Consider the following 25,767-nt stretch of genomic DNA (forward strand, 5'->3'; position numbering starts at 1 on the left):
CATTCATGTTCAGCTTGATCTCGAGGCAAGCTCAAAGAGGCATGTTCAAGCTTCACTTGGAGCTTGGACTTGCCTCGCTTGCTTGAAATTTAAGATATATTAAGCACATTTCAGCTTAAATCAAATTTGAATTAAATCAGGACAACTCAAATGATTTCCCCTACAAAATTAAAAGTAATTGAGTTCATGTTGGATCTGAACAGCTTGCGACTTTAATATAGAGGTTCTTTATGCTTCAAAAGACAAGAAGCATTGCAAAACAACCCATGTTCATGTGCCTAATGAGCCCAGCTTGGATTTGCTCAGACCTTAACAACAAACCACTAGTTTAGGCACGAGCTAGCTTGTTTTACAACAAACTTGAATGATCCTGTTAGCTTAGCCAGACCTGATTAATCGAACTATTCATAATCAGCTTTTTGCATTTGTAGCCTTATTATACTCCAGCTCCATGATAATGCAACAATCTCCTATGTGAAGTTTAGAAATTTAAGATGAGTCTTAACACCTAAATCCTTCTGTCAACTACTACTACAAGCTTCATGTAATTGATCTGACACTCAATGAAAACGAAATCAATGTGTTCACTCAAATAAAATTCAAATACTAATCACTTCCAATTAGTTTTAGGATCAACCTTTGAAATTTGAAATCATGTTATGAACAAAAGTATTTCTATATAATTCCAACAGTAATATATTCAGTTCAAACGTTCCACATATATTTATTGTGGCATCATATTACAGTGTCATCTGCACATCTAGTGACCACAATCTTGTCCAAGCCAGCTGAACAATCCAATCCACCCCAAAAGACAAATTGGACAGAACATACTTCATAATCCAGGTCTACTAGTCTAAGAGGAGCATGTCCACGCCAAACTGTCTTGACATCGACACAATTATCAACCTAGATCCCACCATAACATTACGTATAAGTCCACCCATACCAAGGCCAAGGAAGTAAAAAAGTCCTACAAACATGTCCAAATCCAGGTCCTCATCATCTTAGGACATGTAAAACAGGCTTTATGCCCTTCCTAGCAGAGCAACTTCTTTTAACATTGGTCATACAGAAAAAGGTATACTAGTACTAACTTATTTTAACAGCAAGCATGCAAAAATTACCTGCAAAGCGTATGTGATAAACCAAGAAAAATAGAATATCTCATCTTTTAGACCCATCATGTACAGACCCTCTTTTATTTTCTGCTCCTGAAGCATTAGAATAAAAAATGAGCTCAGCCAAAAAGTTTTTATAAGCAAGGACTACTCCAATTTTGATATTTCAGAGATGAGAAAGACATCAATCTATGCAAAAATGTACAAAAATAAAAGAGACTAGATACATTATGAGTCCATGATTAATAATGTATTACACCCATTACAAAACCTTCTCGAACACAGAATAGCTGATCAAGCGAGAGATTGGATAGAGAAACCCCAGCAGATACCTGCTCACCAATTCCAAGTCGGACAAATTAGTTTGCGCATAAAAAATAATGAACTTAATAAAATTTAAAATAAAATAAAAAACTAGAGAGATTATTTGGTGATAGATACAACATGGACCAATAATAAATTTTAAAAAATAAATGACACATACAGCACCCCCATGACAGTCTTAATGATGGACTGGAACTCATCGTCAGTATATTCCCGAGTTGGAAAGTGAGCTATTCTTATGTTTGAAGGACTGAAATGCTTCCATGGTATCTTGAGTGGAGAAGGTGCAGTATGCGAGTGCCGGAAAGGTGGCTCAACATCTTCATTCACTAACTTAGATACAGTTTCTTGTGCAGCATATATTATGAATGAATCCACAACTTGTTGGAGCTGCAACAAGAATAAAAGAAAAAAATCCAAAAGCAAAGTTAAAGAAGTTGAGTTCACAATGAAGATAAGCCTCCCAAAAAAAAAGGTTTCCTTACTGCCAAGGCAAAATAAAATATAACATTTCTAGTCATTAATAGGAATATAAAGGGTGTCCATTATTGATAATACCATAAGTCTATACAGATTTTGCAAAAACTTGTCCCCTATGACACAACAGAAGCCCACAAAATGAACACCTCTGATCGCAATGTTGCATCAACAATAAAACAGAAATCAAAATCCAACACGACCTTGAGTCTGTCAGTACAAACAACGAAAAAGGGTACAAAAAAGAAAAAAGAAAGAAAGAAAGAGGACATGCAGCAGCAGTTCCAATTATCATAGTCTATCAAATTAATGACTCTTAATTTGCTTCACACCAAGGAATAGTAGTCTGGACTCGCCAGTTGAAAGATAAAAAAGAAGAAAAAGAAAAGAAAAAAAAAAAGAACAAAAGGGGGTGAAAAGTAACACTATAAGGTTGAAGCACATAATTTATTCCTTACTTAAGATACATAACTCTAAACCTACTACTTTTAGTATAACGTGTTTCGTATAATTGATCACACCCAAGTTAGGAGGGTTATAGACTAACACAAGTTTGGTTTATCAACAGATACGTAACACATTTACTGTTTTCTTCAGGTTTTGTGTGGCTTCAAATAGTCTGCTTAGTTCCAGAAATTTAGTCAGGCTGTTCTGTTAGCTGATCCCTAATGCAGTGAGAAGCTGAGAATGATGATTTTTTTAAAAAAGTAAAATGTATTAGAAAGAATTCAAAAGGGGAACGCGTCCCAAGAGCTGTACACGAACCAGAAAAAAGAAAGTGGAAAAGACCTATGGACTCAAAGAGCCCAAAAAGTCCACAATATCCACAACAGATGAATAGTTTCTCCCCCAACCCCAACAAAAAAGGGTACAAATAATAGAAAATTTCAACTCCCCAATGGAGGACTCCTTCCCATCAAAAGATCTTCTATTCCGCTCTTTCCAAAGGCTGCACCAAACACAAAGAGGGGTCACCCTCCAAAAATCTCTAACATGTGCCCCCCACCCATTGGCCCCTCCAGATGTCCAACAACCTCCTAGAGGTCCGGGACATGACCCATTGGACACCAAACAGCCCAAAAATGAAACTCCAACAATCATGGGCCACAGGACAATGCAGCGGGAGGTGATCCACGGACTCTCCATCATACAAAGACAGCACCGATTGACAATGATATGTCTTCTCTTCCTCAAATTAACCAAAGTCAGAATCTTACCCCAAGCTGCGGTCCACATAAAAAATGCCACCCTAAGAGGCACCTTTAACAGCCACATCGTCTTCCACGGGAAGGTGGTACCGTGAAACACAGAGAGACAAGAAAAGAAAGACCGGACCTGAAACATCCCCTGCGCAAAAGGCACCCAAGTCAAGGAATCCGCACCAATGCCCTCCATCTCCTGTCTATACAAGAGAGCCAACAAACCAGTGACATCATCCAACTCCCAATCCTGAAAGGATCGCCGAAACCGCAAATCCCAAGACAACCTACCGCTATCAAGACAATAGCAGTCAGCAACCATAGCATGCTTGTCAATAGCAATCCAAAATAGCCTTGGGAACAAAAGAGACAATGGGCTATCCTTGCACCAGGAATCCTCCCAAAACCGAACATCCGTTCCATCCCGAACTCTGAATCTAAAATGTTTAAAGAACTCATTCCACCCCTTCCCAATGGATCTCTACACCCCCACTCCGACAGTAGACCTGACTGGCCTAGCTGACCACCCCCCTCTCTCCTCCCCAAAACAACAAGAAATGACCTTCCTCCATAATCTATGTCTTTCACTGCCGAACCTCCAAAGCCACTTACCAAGAAGACCGCTGTTGAAAGGGGACAATCTCCTAATCCCAAGCCCTCCCAACTGAAAAGGCCTACAAACCTGCTCCCACTAGACAAGATCAAGTCTTCCAACAATAGAGGAGGGAATCCGAAAAAGCAAAAGAAAGTACGTTGGGAGGCTGGACAATGTACTTTTCACTAAAGTAACTTTACCACCTTTGGAAAGATATTGCTTTTTCCATCCGGCCAATCTTCTCTCAAACCGCTCAATCACCAGGTTCCAACTTCCCATCCTCCTAGCAGAGTCACCCAGCGGCAAACCCAAGTACGAAATAGGGAAATGTCGCGTCCCACACCCTAAAACAGTAGCCAGAGAATCCACCTCCTGAACCTCTCCCACAGGGACAAGCACACTCTTTCCCACGTTGACTTTCAAACGAGATACAACCTGAAAACAAACCAGGACACATCTAAAATACCACAACTAGGACACCTCTGCCTCGCAGAAAACAAGAGTGTCATCCGTAAAGAGCAGGTGAGAAATCTCCATCCGCTGAATCGAATCAGGGCCAATCTTGAAGCCCCTTATGAAACCCAAATCCACAGCCCTTCTTCTCATCAACCTATTAAGGGCCTCCATAACAATAATGAACAGGAAAGGGGAGAGAGGGTCCCCCTGTCTCAGACCACGAGAACTGCCGAAAAACTCGATAGGAGACCCATTCACCAACAACGAAAATCTGATAGAGGACACACGTGACAATCCATTTCCGCCATCTCTCACCAAAACCCATCCTCTCAAGCAGATAAAACAATAAATTCCAGCAGACATGATCATAGGCTTTCTCGATATCTAGCTTACACAGAACACCACTACTAAGTCTAAAATCCACACATTCACTGGCAATGAGAGCGGAATCCAGGATCTGTCTACCCCCAATGAACGCATTCTGAAACTCAGAAATAACTCCATCCAGAACCTTCCTCAATCTAAGCGCAAGAACTTTAGCGATGAGCTTATACATACACCGAATCAAACTGATTGGTCTAAAGTCCTCAACTTTAGAAGCACTGACCTTCATAGAAATCAGGGCAATAAAAGATGAATTCAACGATTTTTCGAACCTCCCCGTAGAATGAAACTCATGAAACGTGCCCATAACCTCGTGTCTAACCACCTCCCAGCTCTCCAACAAAAATCTCATAGTAAAGCCATCTGGGCCTCAATTACAGCTCTTCAGAGCCTTCAGCACCTTCTCCTCCGAAGCTGAGAACGATGATGATCTACCATTTGTTGACATTCTATATTATTGTTATATGTTGCTGACATAACTACCACTAAAACGATCCTTATCAATGTTAGTCGGTCAAAAGAGCACTTAAAGTTGCCTTTGAGATGAAAAATCTTAGACTCCAGTTTTTTTCTTTTTAACCTTGAGGTCACTTATGTTCATGAAGTTATTCTTTCTTAGAAAAGAAATGTTAACAATTCAATTTTTCCATTCATTTGACAAACTCCCGCAATGCTAAGCTTTACGCAAAGCTTCTTCCTGACAATAGCATGTCTCATTTTGAAATGCTAATATCTAACGCCATCTGGTTGTTAATCTTGCATACATCACCATCTATCTGCCCAACATTACTTACAATGTTCATGCGGTTAGTCTAATTGTTGCAGCTTCTCGATCAAGCATCACAGTATAGTCTTACAGATTATTCATGTTTTTCTTTTTTTGTGGCATGTCGAGGAAATGCTCTAACCATCTTCTTCATTGTTTCAACTTCTGCCTATTTAGAGATTGAAGCAGAGCCAGCAATGACTAATTGGTGCCTAAAGATCCGTTCTTTTCTAGATTATAAATGCAAGGACCAGAACTCAAGGCTATGGAAAGCTGCACAAGGTCCGAGCTCTAGACCTAGAGAGGGGTGAATAGTCTTATAGAATGAAATGCCGATTTTAACAACTTTTTAAATTTAAACTGGACTTAACATACCAACGGGCCAGTGGCCCAGCGGTACCAAGTCCCTACTTCTCAACAAGAGGTCAGGGTTCAAGCCTTAGTGGAGACATGGATGTGTGAGTACCAGCTAAGAAAGGAAGGAAAAAAAAAAAAACCTGGACTCAACATAAATTAAAATAAATACATAGCATAGCAATTAATAGAAATCATCAATTCACAACAATAATAAGCATATAAGAGGTAGAGAAATAGACACCAGATTTTTACGTGGAAACCCAAGGGGAAAAACCACGGAACCTAGTCCAGGAAGACCAAAATCCACTGTGAGAAAGACAGTTCAACCTTGGTTAGAGCAGACTCTACCCCAATTAACAAAAAATGGTCTCTACAAGTATGTGAGTGTATATATCAGATGTCATACTTCTGCCCAAGTTGTATATATAGGCAACAAAATAAGATAGAGAGATTAGGGTATGTCGAGTTTAAAACGAAGTTGGAAAATGCTTGTCCAAACAGTATTGATTGAGATGTACATCAATCGATAAGACGTAGTCCAGAAGGCCTCAATTGATCCCTCGATAGATCGAAGTCTGAAAATATTTAGAAAATTTCCAAAACTCTTTTTGATGCATAATTTAGAAAATTTAGGAAATCAAATCAAATTAAAATATGTAAACATAGAATCCTAATTGTGCATGTATAAATCCTAATTTGGCGAGTGCATCAATGTGTTAATTTACCTTTATGCCATTGAAGATGAAGATTACCAAATTTCCCTTGAATGAAGAATGAGTTCCTTCTTCGACCTTTTATTTATTTATTTATTTATTTCTTTACATGGCAAGGCAGGGAAGGGGGAAATTAAAATAAAATTTAGACTTTAATTCTGTTCTACGAAATTCCCAACCCAAGTCCTATGGACCCAGCACTAGAACCAAAAAGCACTAGGATGTAAATATATTACATCCTAGTATAGTACTTGATCGGAGTACCATGCCACGGCTACAACAGCTACTGACATCATCTGATTACGACATTTTTTTCTAGTACTGACTTCTGCCTTCCATTACAGATTCTCAATAATTCAAAGACTAAGAAGTAAGATATTATATCTCAACCAAGCGCAAAAATTGTGTTTTACTATTATGCTATAGCTACTATAATTACTGAGGTGGTTTGACTATAATGCCTTCATGTTGACTTGGGTCACTATTTTCACATACCTCCTTTGTGATACCAAGAGTACTACTCAAATTGCTTGTCATGTGCTATTTCGTAAGTGAATCCAGCATATAGAAATTAGCTGCCATTTTGTCCAACAACATTGTTTTGATGGATTTTTTCACTTACCCATCTTATTAGGTAGTTAATTTCTTTCTTGTTCTTACTGGAAAAGATTTTAGTTTATGATTCACTATGACTTGAAATGTACTCATTATCTATACACACACACACACACACACACACACACACACATATAATTTGTATATCAGAAGTATTGTATAGTCTACAAATCCTAAGCAGACATCATATCTGGCATTTGACTTCATCAATTACGTATGAATTTTTTCCTGCTTGCATACAACAGTAGAAGATCATGTAGAGATGATTCACTTCCCAGAATCAAAGTTTACAGCATCAAAAAACCAACACTCTCTCTTCTTAATATGAGATCAACCGTTATATTCTCCCATATCATTACATTTACCTGTATCAATTAATAAGAACCACCTAAATAACAAAACTAGCTGCAGAAAGAAGTTAGCATAACTACTTGTTTAACCATTGTATCAAGACAATTTGCAGACCATTTTCCGTGGATCAGCCAGAATCAAACAATACTACATATCTACTTTACCACATTCCATACAATAATATAAAAAAATCATAAAAATTGAAGTGCATTGATTGGCAATACAAAACTATCAACTTTCATAAACATGAGAAACATATATAATTAAGGAACTTTAGAATTGGTACAGATACCATAATGAAACCAATCACAGCATATACCTAACTGAAGAGATGATCATACACGATACTTAGAAGAAAATAATTGAGAGGGAATAACGAGACCATACAGTCAGAAATCCACTGTAGCTGTACTGCAAAATTGGCACAGTATTAACACCCAATTCCAAGTCATTGAGATAAGGGCCATTCACGTCCATGATAGTTTTAACATCAGGAAATCCTGAGAAAGCCCAAGAGTGGTTGAGGCGTATGCTATAGTCAAATATCTGAGGACCTTGATCATGAAATACTATTGCTCCTTTGATTTTGGGATTTGAACAATTTCTATATAGAGACGTAAAGAAAACCATTCAATTTCGAAGTATAAACGGCATACAAAATGTAATTAGCAAATATTAGTTGCTCATGACATATATCGTCATATATGACAAGCATAAAAGGAAAAATATATATATACCAATAATTTCAAGCAATTTCATGCTAATCACTCTACATTCTGATTATACCAAATTGAGCACCAAATTTATAATACAACGAAAAGAAGCAAAAATAAAAAAATCATGTGTACCACCTGCCAGGAAACAAAATCCTTATATTGCCTTCAGACAAATCTTCAATTAATTTTATTAAATTTCTTAATAGGTCCAATTATAACTTAATTTTGTTTCCAAGGAAAACCTTGTAGAATGTTCTCAATGTTTTTTTTTTTTTTTTTGATGAGTAAAATTATATAAAAGGAACCGCTCAGAGGGGGAGCGAAACCCAAATACAAAACAAGGCCAAACGCGCCTTAACAAAACAAGGCCAAAAGCGCCTTAAGCCTTCAAAGAGGCCAAAAAAACCACCAACTCATCTACAAAACGAAAATCTCTCCCTGAAACCCAACAAAAAAGAGTGGAAATAATAGAGAACTTAAGCATAGAGATAGGCTTTTCCTTTCCATCGAAATATCTCCTATTTCTCTCAAGCCAAATGCACCACCAAATGCTCAAAGGCGTAGCCCTCCAAGCGTCTCGGATGAGAGCCCCCACTGAAAATCCTCTCCAAGCCTCAATCAACCCTCTAGAGGATCCAGGCATGACCCAAGGGATGATTGGAATTTAAACTTCAAACAGAGTGATGAATCAGTTAAAGAGAGTGATTAAAAGACAACTGAGAGATTGTAAGAGATGGTCAAGAAGGCCCCCAATTGCAGCGGTCAGATGGATTAAGAATACTAAAGTTCTAATTGATGTGTGCATGATCATTTGGAGGATGGAATAGAGGAATAAAAAAAATAACATATTGAAGAGAATTGGAGATTGACCTTGGATGGATTAAATGGAAGAATTGGGTTCTTTGGGGATTACGGATGTTCATAAGCCCCTTTTAGCTAATTTGAATAGTAATGATAAGTCATATGTATAGAGGCTACTAGAGCGGCTGATAAATCAGAAATATTGATTATACAGGGAAATGTTAAGTGACATGGTTCAATCGATTTCCCTCTCAAGTGGGGAGTGTGGAGAGTCATTACCAATGAGTCTGATGACATTAGGGGCATATCAATTCTAAAATGTATCTATTTCCAACCCCAAAAAAAATATTAAATAAATACCCCCCGTGGCAAAGGATTCCTAGGTACTTTAGGAAATTAGGACTTCATCACTGCAAACCGAAAGTCAAATTAATTAGTCTTCTTTTTTCTTTCTTGGGACAAGGCATGATGATATTTTAATTAAGGAGGTAATTATTTTTGCACAAATGTTTTGTGCATTTTTTCATGGTGCAAAAATGTGTAAATAGCATGGTAAAACAAAAATAGAACCACAAAAAAGAAATAGAACAAGTGTGATAAGCGCTGAATATTGCATATTCGAGCTCTTATATGTGCGTATGTCAAGACCTTAAGTGATACTTTTATCCGGTTTTATACTTATTTTAGTATATTTGCTTTTTGCAGGTGATTTCCCGAAGAACGGGACAAAATCGTGATTCTGGAGCTTAAATATTATTTTTGAAGCTTATGGAGATGTACCAGACCATCCAAGGTCAATCTGGAGTTAACTAGGGGATTCTGAAGAAATTCAACTGTTAATGCTCAAGCACAAAGTGGACTGAAGAAGAAAAAATGTCTAAGGCAAAAATGCTCGAGCACAAAATATTTATGCACGAGCATTTCTCAAAATGCTCGAGCACAAATCCCCTTGGGAAGATGAAAAGACGCTTTGAAAGTTCCAGGTTCCAGAGCTCGAGCATTTCTCAAAGTGCTCAAGCACAAGTTCAAAATGCTCGAGCACAAAAATTAATGCTCAAGCATAAATTCAAGAAAGTTCATAAAAATTCAAGTGTCGAAGAAAAGGATGCTTCGGAAATATTTGATGGAAATTTGGCTAAGTATAGAATTAACGCTCGAGCATTTCTCAAAATGATCGAGCACAAGCTGCAGAGCTCGAGCACTGGCCAAAATGCTCGAGCATTATCAATTCAGGAAAATTTTATTAATGAGGGATTAATCCAAAACCTATCCTTTTAAGTCCCAGATGGGCCCAGATGTCCCCAGAAGTCCTAAAGCCCATCCAAGAAGGAGTATGAGTCAATTTCTCCTATAAAAGAAGATGAAAAGCCACAAGAAAACTCTCTACTACTACTTTTACAATTAATTTCAGATCTGGTGGCGGCTTTTACGGTTTTTGAAGTTTCCTTTGAAGATTTGAAGAAGAAGATCCCAAGAAGAAGAGAGTCCATGAAGATGCTTTCTACACCAACAAAAATGATATTCTCCGTCTTCATCAGTAACTAAATCCTCTCTTAGGGCATTGATGTAACCCAAATCCGATTAATATGGTTTGATTATTCTTCAACTTTGGGATTTTTCAATATTTATGTATATTGATTGCATGATTATGAGCAATTGACTTAGATCTTCTAAGCAATTGGTTTTTTAATGGAATAAAATTGGTTTTTGATAAAATTAATATATTGTCTTAGAATTATTTGTTCATTAATCAAAATCAAACTAATCTTATTGTTTGAGATTGGCAGCTAAGGGTTTCTCATGACAATAAGAATAGTGATCATGCAATGGTGCTTAAACCGTTTTTGTGAATGAATGTTTTGATAATTTATGCTTAGGGAAGACGAATTATTCTGCAAATTAGTTTAGAGTAGGTAGGAAGATAATTAGTGCCAACCGAAGATAGGTTATTCTTAACAAACATTCATAATTTATCTTTTTAAATTTGAATTGAATAGAATGTTAATTCATTTAATTCTGGATTATACATAAATACTGAAATCCCTAAAGTTGAATCAGTTGACCATATTGAGAGGTTCATGGTGAAATCAAGCCCTGAGTTCTTCCTCCCTTGATCTCAGTTTATTTTGTTTGCGTATTTTATTTTCATGTTATTAGAATATAATCACAACAAAAACAATTTTTCTCTAAGTTAAAATAGTAATTAATTTTTGACTTGATAAACCACCACAGTCCCTGAGGTTCGACACCCTCAAAGTAGCCCTATCCTGCAAAGGATTCGTTCTATTGCAAGTGGTCTTTTATAATTGAAAAACACCCACATCAAAGCGCGCATGAAAAAACCAAAAATTCATAATATCCATCACTAATTACACACAAGGCCCACACACAAAAAAAAACTACATCCATTGCATGCATAAACTATGTCAATTAAATTTAGAAATGCCTCTTATCCACAAAATGCAACATACATAAATGCATATATATTCAAAGCACACTTCAAGTTAAATTGAACTACAGTAGCACAAAGAGAGAGAGAGAGAGAGAGAGAGAGATTATATTTATTTTTAACTATAAAATGGTTTATTTTTCAGCTTATAAAGAACTAAAATTATCACTTTCATGGACACTAGATCTGACTGCCTCACAAATTGCTACCACCAAAGTCCAGGCACATAACAATATTACTTATTTTCAATCTATAACCACCATGTAAAAACTATACAAAATAACAAGAGAAAGATGACTCACTTGACTTGATTGCCAGCACCATAAAGATCTGAGCGTATGTAAGTTTCAAGCTCTAATTCATCTTTGTAAATTATAGTAACCAACTGTAGCATGACAAGTAATCATTATTGCACCTATAAGGAAAAATAAATATAACATTTGCCATAAAAGAAACTAAGATTCACATCAGGAAATAAGTCGAGTAAGTGTTGAAGTGTTATCCCACCTGGTTTCTAACACACAGAAATTGATACGTGCTAGTTCTAATCATTGTAGTATTGCAATTTGTGATGTACAATAACAGGAACTGAAATAAAATGCTATAGAAAGCAAATTTTAAGAAAGAAGAGGAGGCTAAATTAAGAGAATATGGGTTCATTTGGTTTAGCTTACTACAAACAGAAGTCCATTACAGGGATGGAATTTCTGAAAAGGATTTTAAAAAATATATATATTGCCACATAAAATCTTTTTTTCAGAAGTCCTCTCAAATGCTTCATGGCAATGACTCAAGCACCTATCTTTCGAAAAAACTGGCTCAAGCACCTTTTGCTATTAGAACCATCTCAACTTTGCCTTCAATTAACTTTCTTTTTTCATCTGATTTATATAGAATTTAACCTTTATCACACCCCTCCCTTTAAGCTGTAATGCCAACAACATTTTCCATTGTGTTACAACAGCTCTTGCCCCTTTTATACACATTATGGAATGCATATAAATGAAATTATCAAAAAACAAAAAGAAGAAGAAGAAGAAGAAAGAAAGAAAACGACATTACAAACATTATGTATTGGTTCCACTTATAAATGCAAATATATATGGTCATATTTATGTTGTTGTTACAATACTTATAAATAAGTTGATATAAAGGGCATACCCAATATTATCATTAAGTCGTATGATCAGTGATTTATGGTTGTTTTTTGGAACCAAATTCTCTAATAAGGTGTTCCATGATAAAATTGAAAATTAAGTACTGAAAATTTTAAGAACTGAGTTTTAAGTGCTAGTTATAAACTAAGAATTCTTTTGCTAATTTTTTAAATTTTAAGTGTTCAGTATTTAGTGACAAGTGAAGTATCTGTCTCTTAAAATTTTATTCTATTTTATTGCGTTATCAAACGCACTTAAAAAATGCAGAATATACTCAGAATTAAGTACTGGATTATCAAACAGCACCCAAAATATTTTCAAGGAACTCATGCATTTGTTTATACTTTATCCCCTACAGCAGGATCTCAAAGCTTGAACTTATGAAAACCATGAAAACAGTTGCATAACTACAGGAATCCTCAAAGCAAGCATAAGATCATTACCAAACTAACAACTTCAAAGAATCAGTAGAAATTAACAAAATATAGATTACCTATATGTTAAAAATAAAGAGAGAGAGAGAGAGAAAGCAAAAACCTAGAGCCCAAAATAGGAGATAGTGTGTGTATGTGTGTGTGAGTTTTAGGAGGAGAAAAAAATATATTGAATGGAGAAGATTTATTTTAGAATCCAAGGGTAATGATTGCTGTTAAATCCCATTAGGAACTGTTCAAGGTTGTACCTACTAGCTCTTAATTTATATACACAAACAAACATGTGGAGAGAAGAGAGAGGTATAGAGAAAGACCTGTCATGAAAAATAGAGTGCGAGTCGACATGAAACTCAACTCAACAAAGCCTTTTTCCAGCTACTAGGGGTCGACTATATGAATCCTATTCTTCCATTCACTCTATCTAAGGCCATAGCCTCAGTCGAACCACATGTTTTTAACTCACTGACTCTGCCCATGTAATTTTTGTCTTCCCCTTCTCCTAGCATTACCCTCAATGTGAACCATGTTACTCTTCCTGACTACGGCACTTGGTGGTCTACTCTGCACATGTACGAAAAAACAAAAACAAAAAAGAGAGAGAAAACAAAAAATGGAGGAGAATGACAGTAAGGCAAAGAGGAAGATAGTACTGTCTGCAGATTTTGCCTCGACACTTCCACCACTCTGTTTCTCTACGGCTTCACTATCAAACAACTCCAAAACAGGCAAGGTGGACATCTGACACCAAATGTTAGGGGCAATATTGGATATCTAAAATTTATTACTATGACTACCAACCACCCTTAGAAGTCCATCCATGTAGCATTATCAAACAGTTTTTATTTCTCCAGGAGTAGTTTTGGTGCTGCAAAGTCTATCTAAAGAGCACCCAGTGCTACCTATTTCCGCTAGAATATACCAAGAGGGAACCAAAGCTAATGCAAGATCATTCACTTTTCTGCACATGAGGTGTAATAGCCAAGTACTAAAAGCAAATTGACAATGCAGAAAAAAAAATATTGGCACGGTCCTTCACAAGACACACTGCTTGGATATGCAAATTAAAATGTAGATAAAAATATTGGCACAAGCCTTCACAGGGCAAGTTGGTCTGCAGTATGCAATTAAGTCTGCTCAAAGAATTCCCTCACCAGAAAGTCTAGAGAAAACCCGAAAAGAACAAAGGATACAATGATCAACCTCTCCAAACAAGCATTACCCTTTCATCACTCAAATTTCTGAAACAACATTGATATTGAACTTCAGATACCAAATAACAGAAGAGTCCAGATGTAGCAAGCTATAAATACAACTAGGAAGACGCAATAGCCTTCCAAAATTCTGTTTGCATTATTAAGGGGCTATGACCATGAACTGATGACATACATTAAAACCACGAGAAGGCAAGGACTTGGCTCTTTCTCAGATGGACTTGGAACTATAGAACTGAAAAGATCCTTATGATCCTAATATGTCACTCTTTAATGTCTTGTAAGTAAAAGATACCTCACTAAGCAACTACAAGGCAAATGAAAATTCAATCGGAATAATCACTTTCTTGGTTGATGTAATTATGTTCATACATGCAATATTGTTATAGAGAATAGTGTAGAACAAAAAAAATGAGATATGTGATATCCGTAAGAAAAGGGTAACATAAGAAGTAAAGATATGCAAGAAGGAACTGTGACTACACACAATAACAGGACGCTATTAAGATGGAGGATTTTGTGATATCCCAAATGCCCGTGTTCGCTCCTCCTCTAGCCAAGAATGACCACCAAATTGGCTTGACTGGAACACCCAATGATACCTAGTAACGCAATTCTCTCACACTATGCAAGAATTTCCCATGGGCCATGAAAAGCTAACCAGGCCTAATAATCAATGGGAATAATTAATAGGAAAGGTTTCATACTTAAGAATTAAAGAAGTGATTGTACCAAAGAACCGAATTGAATCCGGCCCTCATTCAAATTGGTAGTCCCAGTTTGTAAGCTGCCACTTAATCATGAAAAAAAAAAAAAAAAAAGAAAGGCCATGCCTCTTTCAGGTTACATAAATGAATAGAATCGTCATCTAAACTCTGATTGCTTGTCGTTGACCAAAACAAATGGAGAGAATAAAGATTGCTGATTATGTGTCTTAAATAGTTCCTAATTATGCCAGCAACCACATACTGAGACATCTTAGTCAGCAAGCAATATAGGATATAGTTTATCTCATTCCCAGAATAAAAATATAATCATAATTTACAACGCAGAAAAATCTTGACTGAAGTATGAAAAAAGTATTTCACAGGGTCTGTCCAAGTAAATGTCCCATGTCCCAACTCACATAAGCAGATGAAACTAAAGATGGTTCTCCACACAAAAATATGCTGATCGTTAAAAGGCAAGGCATGCTGTCCCCCAAACTCTATTTGCCTTCTAGGGCCACTTTAAAAATTAATGCAATATGTTGAGATTGACTACCTTCAGAGTAGGCTATCAAGGTAAAACTAAATTTCCATCAAACAGAAGTAATGGAGTTATGATTAGGACTTAAACTGGAGTGAGTTCAACACGAGATCCGATTGAGTCCAAGTACTCTTAATGGGTTTGATATTAATTTTTATTCTGAATTTTAAATTGGGTTGGAAATGGATCTTCCTTGAAAGATCCACTGCATATCCACGTCAGATATGGATATGGAGAAACATTGAATGGACCGGATTTAGCCCGAAATCCGACCCAAATCAAGTATATAATCATCTGGACACTTAAAATCTTGTTTGGATTGGGTGTGGGTCAAAAATGGATCATCTCCATAGGATCAGGATATTGATCATGACGCTAAATTATGGATCTAGACTCAGATTCATTGTGAATCCAAGACCACATCCGCTCCATTTCATCCCCATGGTTAGCTCAAAAGTCAAAACACATCTATATGAGTTATAGCCCTTGGAAGAGTGATGCTCTAGCTGGTACAGGTATACAAACATCTGGACATCTTTTCTTTCACATGGCAAAACATTTACACAATTTAACTGATGATTTAAGTGGCAAATACTTTTACATCAAGCTTCTCTAACCATGAGAATGCACATGCAAAGACTAGCTTCAGTATTCTCTCCCGAAACTAATAACACACAAACAGTATTTACAACTGAAACAAACAAAAAATGGCAGAAGTCTTCTTACAACAGTAAGCAAGACCAAAGATACTCCGATCACCGTCGGAGCCTAGATTTCTGAAGGGAAATCTGGGGAAAGCCTGAAGATGAGTTTAAAATATGATAAAATCTCAAATTATATTGATCAAGATTGAATACAAAACATATAGAGGTCTGTCCTCTTATAATACTACTATTAGTGACACCTGACATATCCTAGAAAGACTTTTAGAATTCCCACACAACATTAATAAGACTTTAACACTTACCTAAGTGAATACTTAGGAATTCCAAAGCTTAATTAATTACTACCGAAAAACTAGAATGACTCTGACTTTTCTTCAAGGCACTTTCCAAGGCACCATTGACTGCCTCAATCTTGACTAGAGTACCCTTAATGATTCGCATCAGACCCTCCTCCTTGAAGAAAACTCGACCTCGAGTTTGAAACAATTTACCACGATCAATGAGAAGCCCGAGTAAAGCCTTCCGTCCTTTCTTTCTTCTTTTCGCTCGATCAAAGCACGAGAAGTTTTTGTTACTGAGAAAACATATCTTTGAACGAACTTTAAGAGTTCTCTTGTGAAATCTCCAAAACTTGTTTGAAGATAAATTATGAATAAAGTCTTGGATTACTCTGATTTTTACATTGGAGCAACTCCTAGCTGCATGTCGTGCCAAGAACCCATCCCAAATCAGGTCACAGGTATGAAATTTATGATTTCTCAACTCCAAGAACAAAGAAGAATCATTTATAACCAGATTATGGAAGTAAACTCCATCTGACGTACTGTCTAATCCACCTATTTGTTTGTTGACGAACATAAGCTCTGACATTTCTACAACTTGGGAATCAGCCTGATATACTTGCTTCAATTTCTTCAATGGTTCCCACTTTCTCACCTCAAATCCACGATATACAGACTGACTAATGATAGCTGCCTCAGTTTCTGACAAGTTCTCGGCTGCTTCTTCAGACTTTTCCTCTTCTGCCTTAACTGCCTCTTCATATTCCTCGCCATTGTTGTCAAATTCTGGAAGTGAGGAAGTTGATATTTCCTCCAGTGTCTCACCTTCTTCATCCAACCATCCAGTAAGTTCATCCCAAGTTGGAGTGACATCCACAAAATTAACACAATTTCCAACGTCTTCCTCAACGATGAGTTGTTTTGCATTGATCATACGATTGTCTAAAATTATTGGACACTCAGCAGATTTGAATCTTGAATCCTCACATAAAGGACCAAAATTCATGATCTTGGGCACAGTCCGCCTCTGCTGTCCAAGTGTTTATTGACTGTTTAACTGATTTGGCAGCACCTGATTTCGCACTTCTGAACTGCTTCGCTGCTGATTTCTTTCTCCAGTAGGCCATTCTGTCCAATATTCGCATTCATATGCATCCATTTGTTGAGCCCTTTGTCTCCCAATGTCAGAATTAAGAGGTGAAATGATTCCATATTGTTCTAATAAAGTGCTCAATCGAGAAATTTGATTTTGCAGATTTTGAGAGTCTTCTTTTGTGGCTATCTTACTTCCTTGCCTAGCCATAGATCCGCAATAATCACAGATCTTACTAGAAGGCTCTGATACCACTTGAAACAAACAGAAAATGGCGGAAGTCTTCTTACAACAGTAAGCAAGACCAAAGATACTCCGATCACCGTCGGAGCCTAGATTTCTAAAGGGAAATATGGGGAAAGCCTGAAGATAAGTTTAAAATATGATAAAATCTCAAATTATATTGATAAAGATTTGAATACAAAAGATATAGAGGTCTGTCCTTTTATAATACTACTATTAGTGACACCTGACATATCCTAGAAAGATTTTTATAATTCCCACACAACATTAATAAGACTCTTTCCCAAGTGAAAACTTAGTAATTCCAAAGCTTAAATAATTACTACCCAAAAACTAGAATGACTCTTTGACTTTTCTTCAAGGCACTTTCCAAGGCACCATTGACTGCCTCAATCTTGACTAGAGTACCCTTAATGATTTGCATCAGCGACTGAACATCAACCACATACCGTTACCAATTAATAACATCACATATAATCTGACAAATTATTCAAGATCGCTAGCGTAGAAATGAGGTATTTAAAGTTGGCAATCAGTTATATATACAATGATTTATGAAGAAGATACAGTGAAAGAATCCAATTAAGTCTTGAGAACTAAATGCCATTTAATCTGTTTATAGGAACACCATGTTTATTAAATCTCCAAATGTTCTATTTTCCCCCCTAAACAACACAAGAACTCCAAGTCCCCTTGAACCCAAGGTTTAAGCCTTACTCTATTAACCAAGCTCCCCTCTACCACTCAACCTGTAGACCATTGGTTATGTTTTGAATATTCTAAGAAACAGAGCAGCAACCGTTAACAACAATATCAAATGGGCCATATTTGTGTCCATAGTATCAATTCAGATGTAAGAATTTTTAACTTGGAAAAAAAGGTATTGGAAAATTCAATTTATTGCATCTAGTTTGCAAGCATTGTTGTGCTTCTTTGGACAAACCATGTAATTAACTAGTTTTTGAGAAAGAACCATATCATGTAAAGTGTAAACCTAATATGTATATATGTGAATGCATACAGACATTTTTATCAAATTAGCCAACTGACAATCATGGCTGACATTGAGAGGAGAAAATGAAGAAACAAAAAGATAAAGAGAATAAAATATGAATATAGATGTGCAATGTATACCTTCAATAGAGGAAATTTAGTGGAAAGTAAGTTGATCATCATCCTTGTTTCCATTGTATCCGGTGCAAAAGCTAAATACTCATGCTTGGCTGACAATAATTCCAAAACTCGATTGAATGTAGGGGAAGTATCACCTTTGCCCACTTCCACAAACATCCCTTTTCGAATATAACTGCATTTGGTTTTATAAATAAATAAATAAAAAAGATCATTTTTCAAATAGCCATGGAAAGTGTAGAAGTAAAGACCCTACACTACTCTCCAACGACTTTAGCTTGTAGAGTAATAATTTGTTAACTTAATATTAAATGAAGGTCCTGCATTCAAACCCAAAAACCTCCCTTGTGGAAATATAATACACTCACATGCATAACCCACCCTAAAGGAGTATGGCTACATATTAGGAGCTGTGTTGAAGTAAATAAGTGACTCACACACACCTATAACATCTGTCCAACAATTTTTAAGCTTCTAGTTTGACAAGTTGTTGACACTATATTCACAAAGCAGTTTACTTTTTATGGTTTTCTTTTGTCCTTGTTTTCACCCTAATCATTTGTTTTGTTGTTGTACAAGAGATAAAAATAAATCAATAAATTATATAAAAGAAAGAAACAAATGGCCAAAAAATTGTCATTTTTTAGTTCTAAGAACCTGATAAAACAAAACCCTCCATTCAACCATGCCAAATACAATCAATTGGCTTCATTCCTTTTTCCACCATCTTCTCAACAAGACAACAACCAGACAAAAATAAAAAGCTTAAGAATTACTCCCTTTGCGACTCCATCCCAAAATAAGTGTCACTTTTTGAAACTCCAACCTTTTAAAGGACTTCGAAATTACAAAATTAATCCTCAAAAATTTAAAGACTTGCACAACTAATTTGGAAAGAGAATAATTTTGGCATGGAGGGGCAATATAAAAAAACAAGAAAGCTTAAGAAAATCTCAAATACATACGGTTGAGCCGGGTGGATACGCGTATCAACTCGTGTCCTGACAGCAATTAACATCAGCATTATAACAGTAGGAAGTAAAACCTGCCCACAAAAAATAATAGAGGAAATATCAATGCAAAGAACACCAAAAATCCAATTTGGCATCACAATTCACAACATCTCATTGAAAGAAAGAAAGAAATGGAAGGGGAAAAAAAAAAGGCATTTGATTTTAAATGAAGATTGATGGATTCGTAGTTTTGAGCTATAAAGTGAATCCTAGTGAAACAAACAGGTGGACTTTTCTAGAAGAGGACATGCAGACAAGATATACGCAATCGAAACAAAAGCTTACAATTAATCATTTACTTCACAGTCAAAATCTTTTTAACTTGTAAACTACTCCCGAGGTAGATGACCAAACATATTGGAAAACCAATATTTTTTTGCTTTAACCAAATAAAATTATAATAAGATGCCAAATCAATATGAAAAATCTCAAAAAATATATATAATAAAAATAAAAGAATGACCAAGAAGCAGACAGATAATTTGTGCCTACATGATTACAAATATTCCCTTGTTACTTCTTCATTGAAGTGGCACCTTAGGAGGTTTCTGAGTCGTAATTAGAACAATGGTAAGTGTCTTTTAGTATATGTCAGTTTGCAGTCACTTAGAAGTTGTAACTAATTATTTACAAAAATTGTGTGTAAATATTGTATGACTTAATAGACAATGAAGAAACTCGTTTTGGAAAGGGCTTGGCTCAAAGGAGGTTTCTACCACCCTTGAAGGGATACATGTAGGAGGTTTCCACCACCCAACTCATATCTAAATATTTTCTTCCATTTTTCAATTGAGTAATTTGAGTCGGTCTTAATTAGGATCCAATTCTTTCAAACAACTGGGGTTAAGGGATATGCTAAATATTTTATGGTAATCACTAGCAACTTGGGAAAAAGAAGTTTTTCGATGAGAGGATCTAACAAGGTTTGAGTTTCTAATGGATGGTGTGATTTTGTACAATGACCTTATTGTAAAAAGCACTCGATCCATGAGGAGTGGCATGGTGAGTGCCAAAATTATTTATTAAAAAGTGATTTTTTATTAGAATAAATACTGTTATTTAATTAGGATTAATCTCTAGATGGTAAACTCGATACGCTCTCTTTTCAATGCATTCCTTCTTATACACGACTATGATTTCTCTCTATCTCCTCTGCTCAAATATTTTTATCCCTTCAAATTTTATCTCACATTGCTGACTGGCAGTACTCAAGAAAAGGAATACTAAATCATTCCAAATAGACCAAAATTATCTTCCTTCAATATAGTACTAGAATTAATAAATTAAGATAGGGTTATCTTAGGACTAAAATATGTAGTCAGTGGTAGTTATTTCCCTATTCCAGTCTATGATGCCAAATATGAACTCTCCTCCTCTTTTCTTTCCTTTAAATTCGTTAATAAAGTCATCATTCAAACTGCCTGTGAACTAATGCATAAAAAGCATGGCAACAATAATCTTGATGATCGACGATTGAAACGCAAGAAATGGCAAAAAAAATAAATAAATAACAATCCGATCAAATTAAAAGAAGCTTGGGTATAATCCTCACAGTCATGCGATAGAACTCAAAGCAATAAAGAAAAAATTAAGATTGCAATTAAACATATATTCCACAAGAATCAGATAAATATATTTATACACAATCTACAAGAGAATCATAAAAAAACGACAATCCTATCAAATTAGAAAAAGCTTGTATACAATCCTGCAAAGCAATAAAGAAAAGTCAAGATTACAATTGAACACATATTCTACAAGAAACATACAAGTATATGCATATGCGTTTATATACACAGATAAATATATATAAATATATTGTAAACCTCGGCACAAGTATCAAAAGGATGACGAATCTTGAGGAGCCAGTTCTTTCGAAGCATCGTTTTCAACTGTCGGCGTGAGGTTCCCATCTTCTTCCTTCTCTCCCCAAGCCCTAGATTCTTGATCAACGAACCTAAACCTTCTCACTCAGAATTAGAAAAATGAAAAAAGAAAAAAAAAAAAAAACAGAGCGAAGTTTTAGAGTGAGCTAAGTTTTAAAGGAGGAGAGCAGTTTACTTGAGGACTGTGAAGAAGACAAAGGTCTAAAGGAGGTGGCGAAGAGAGAAGAAACGCTTTATGGTTGAGAGAAGGCATTCGAGGACAAGTGCACAGACAGTTTCTCTGACAAATCAACCAAGCTGATAAAAATTAACAACGATAATAACACTAATGTTACTTTTTCTTTTTCTTTTTTTCGGAAGCTAACGCTAATGTTTCTTGCCAAAAACGAGAACAATATATCTTTTTTTTATTATTATTATTAATCTTGTTTTTCCCAATATATTAGTGGAGGTACGAAGCACGCGCAGTAGAGATTATATATCTGCATAGAATAAAAATCTTGATATATAAAAGGCGTCAAAGAAACGCGAGTTTCATAACCACGGTCCAAAATACAAATGGTGTTATTGGTGCGTGGAATGTAAGCAATGATGTTTGAAAGACAGAAATAAAGCAAGACAATAAATTGGAATTATACTCGTAAATAAACTCACATCGGCGACAGATTCACGAAAATGACACGCACTAGTTTGGATGTAGTAGGTGGTGGAGTGGAGTTTTGCCCATCTTATTTTAAGTAACGGAGATTTTATTTTAAGTAAGTATTATATAGAGTTGGTTAAAAAAAAAGTATTATATAGAGTCGGGAAGTAGGGTCCATCTTCGACATCTACTACATGTGTTATTGGCTAATGGGTTATATCTCAAAACCTCAATTTTGTGGCACCGACTTTGCGTGACGTGGCAGTATATATCGGCCCACTCTAGTTTAATAAAATATTAAAAGAAATTGAAAACTGGAAATTAAGATCTATGACGTGAAGTAAGTTCCAACAGACATTAAGACCTAATTCTTATGCCCCAACGAACTGTCAACAATCAGTCCATTTTGGGATGCTTAATTGTGTGAGGACCCGTCCCCATTTCCGAATTTTAAGTGTTAAAGTTTTTAGGCATTTATAAAAAAATATTTTTATTTTTCTATTTTTAGTGTTTAGTGTTTAATGATAAGTGATGTTGGTATTATTTAAAATTTTATTTCATTTTAAATAATGTTTATCATTTTAAATAATATTTAAATTACGTAATTAAATGCACTTAATTGAATTAACACTTAATCTGATTAAAATAAATATCAACGTACCATCTCATAAATGATTTGAATATAAAATTTGATTGTAGTGAATCAGCCCATGATAAAAAAAAGTTGAATAAGCTCAAGAGCTTTCAATAACATGAATATGTACTTTGATTGTATTGAATCAGCAAGTAATTTATAATTCATTATTATTTTATAATTTTTCAGTGGTACTGGTTATAATGTATTAATTAATTTATAAGTAATTAGTGCAGTGGATAATACTTATTTGGTAATTCTTGCTGCACAATTAAAAAAATTAGAAGAAAAAAATGAAATGAAAGTAGGGTCTCTTTTTTCTTATTTATTTTTATTTTTATTTTGTAATTAAAAAATACGCATGCTTTTTGTAATGAGACATAAGTAGTGAGTAGAGAGTACTTAATAACCTATTAATACTCTGTATTATCTATTGTGTTAATAAAAATACTTATAATTTTGAGTAAAAAGGAATATAAGATGGGAATAGCATAATACATTTTTCGTCCCAATTTAAATATCGCGATTGGAAATTGTGTCACGACACTTAACCTGGGATGAGTAAATGTGTAATCAACTTTGTGCTGCTGGACCCTCTTGGGGAACCTACAATTCCATGAATACCAGTCAGTATTGACAACGGAACTAGGAATGGGGCCGCAAACTTTTTTTATTTTGGTTTATATGACTTCTTTATAGGAGTCTCACAAACCATAGTCAGTGACTCGATGATGGTTTCTTATACTCCGTAGTTTATTCCATCTTCCATATGGAATATTCGAATTCATGAAATATTTGTTTATATATATATATATATATATATATATATGCTTATCCGATCGACAAAGAGCGAGGGGCAAATCACGAATGATATTTGTATTATACCGTCTGAACAACGGAGCGGTACTTAAATTCCCACTAATAAAGATATATATTATTTTCACTAGGGTTATGAATCAATAATAAATTATTATTTTTGTAATTTAATAAGTGGGTATTTATTCACCATATTAAATTTAGCAATTAAAGATGACATGTCTATTTATTATTAATTCACATTAATAATGAGAATGGTGTAAATATTGCTCTATATTAAATATGACGGTAACCATTCAGTATAAGGCGAAATTGAGTGTTAAATAAATATCTAACTATTTTTAAGGTATTACTCAATTTTAATGATATAGACTAGTTATTCTTAAAATAAAATAATAATAAATAAATAAAAGGATTGCATGCCAATATAAACAATGTGCATGTATCAAAATTTATTTTTTTCAATCCAAGGCACCAATTTCTCATTGAAAACAAGATTATGGTTTGAATATTCTAATAAAAATAATAATAATGTACGCTTTATTGTTTCTTTTACCATCGAATCATAAATGTGAGTGTTATAAATTACTACGAAAGCCTATAGTTGGTGTTTTATCTTATTCCATAATAATTGTAGATTGGTTAAAAGATTGAGACTTGTGATAAACGAAGCAGGAATACAAACAAAAGGACAAAATTTAGGAAGGATAGATATTCTTCAAAATTCCTCTCAATCCTTTCTTATTTCTCCATTTAAAATAATTTAAATACACTTCACGTTATCAAATTATTTTATTTTATTTTTTCAAGTTCCTCCAAATCATTCAATCTGTAACCTTAATAGGAAAAAAGGTCAAACATGCGGTCTTGAAAAATAATAATAAATAAATAAAGTGCCATGAGTGCATTGTTGTTATTAACGTGTGTTGGACGGAATAACATAATAAAAATATATGGACAATTAATGTTTCTTTCATTGAAGAGGGAAGGAATAAATGGTTAACGAACCCTCTCTCGATGCAAGAACAATTTGTTACTCGTTTTTTTGAAGAAGTGAAAGAAAGGGAGAAAAAAGTAATTTTATTTTTCATTTTATAAAATTTTGTCTTCCAATAAATTTTTTTCTTCTAAAGGGTAGAAATCACGCATTAACCTTTCACACCCACCGTCCCTACCCACTTTATTTTCAATCAATCTTTCATTTTACTCAAATAACAAGAGAATGACCTTCTTCTTTTTTTATATATACCAAAAACAATAATAATATATTTAAGGATAAAATACAAAAAAAACCCTCAACTATGTCTAAATTTACAAACAACTCCCTAAACTATATTTTGTGCCTAAATCATCACATTTAGTTACAAAATGTCCCATTGTCTTACCTATTTTCATTAAATAACCATAATACCCTTTCTTATTAAATTACACTTGATTTATTTTTCTTGTTAAAATAAATTATGAAAAAATTCATATTAATTTGATAAAATATTCTCCATTAAATTTGAATAAGTTTACCTTTAATTTTTTTAATTAATTATTTTTAAAAAATCTTAAATATAAATTTTGAAACAATTTAAGTAATTTCTTAATTTTCATGAATATATTGCATTCAAAACAATATATTTTTTATTTACGTAATTTATTAATTTTTTATGAATATTGTTTGAAAAAAATATATATATTTTTTTATACTAAATTTTTTAAAGTGAGAATAATAAGTTTTATTATAATAAGTTAATCATTTTATAAAATGATAGCTACAAATTTATTTATTTTTTCCTATTTTTATAATCAGTTGATACTGATTATAAAATTAAGGTAAATGGTATAATTAATATTTAAATAAGAAAAAATATAATAAAAAATAATTTAATAACAAATGACAAATTTAATAAAAAATGGAAAATAGTCTTTTGTAATAGGTTTGTCCTTAGCTGCAACAAATCAATAGTTTAGGGAGCAATATTTAGTTTGGGGTTAGTTGC

General features: G+C 34.6%; 1 protein-coding gene across 7 annotated transcripts in view; it reads right to left on the bottom strand.

Moving 5' to 3' along the window:
• Positions 1 to 22,117, bottom strand: part of LOC132291693 (ABC transporter A family member 1) — a 68,920-nt gene extending 46,803 nt beyond the window's left edge. The window contains exons 1-9 of one of the 7 annotated variants that reach the window (XM_059790298.1): positions 21,862 to 22,110; positions 21,627 to 21,757; positions 19,753 to 19,832; positions 18,791 to 18,962; positions 11,627 to 11,709; positions 7,746 to 7,962; positions 1,606 to 1,835; positions 1,393 to 1,453; positions 1,128 to 1,214 (exon numbers count right to left, since the gene is read on the bottom strand). In XM_059790298.1, coding sequence (XP_059646281.1) covers positions 1,128 to 1,214; positions 1,393 to 1,453; positions 1,606 to 1,835; positions 7,746 to 7,962; positions 11,627 to 11,709; positions 18,791 to 18,962; positions 19,753 to 19,832; positions 21,627 to 21,713 — 1,017 coding nt within the window. In that variant the 5' untranslated portion in view covers positions 21,714 to 21,757; positions 21,862 to 22,110. Of the gene's footprint in view, positions 1 to 1,127; positions 1,215 to 1,348; positions 1,370 to 1,392; positions 1,454 to 1,605; positions 1,836 to 7,745; positions 7,963 to 11,626; positions 11,740 to 18,790; positions 18,963 to 19,752; positions 19,833 to 21,626 lie in introns of those variants that run through there. The other 6 variants (XM_059790297.1, XM_059790299.1, XM_059790296.1 and 3 more) reach the window with 6 other exon arrangements.
• Positions 22,118 to 25,767: the final 3,650 nt, after the last annotated feature.

The sequence above is a fragment of the Cornus florida genome, unplaced genomic scaffold (assembly GCF_030987335.1).
Source record: "Cornus florida cultivar Cherokee Brave unplaced genomic scaffold, ASM3098733v1 CherokeeBrave_3.0.0_Hap2_Chr02, whole genome shotgun sequence".
In the NCBI taxonomy this organism is placed as follows: domain Eukaryota; kingdom Viridiplantae; phylum Streptophyta; class Magnoliopsida; order Cornales; family Cornaceae; genus Cornus; species Cornus florida.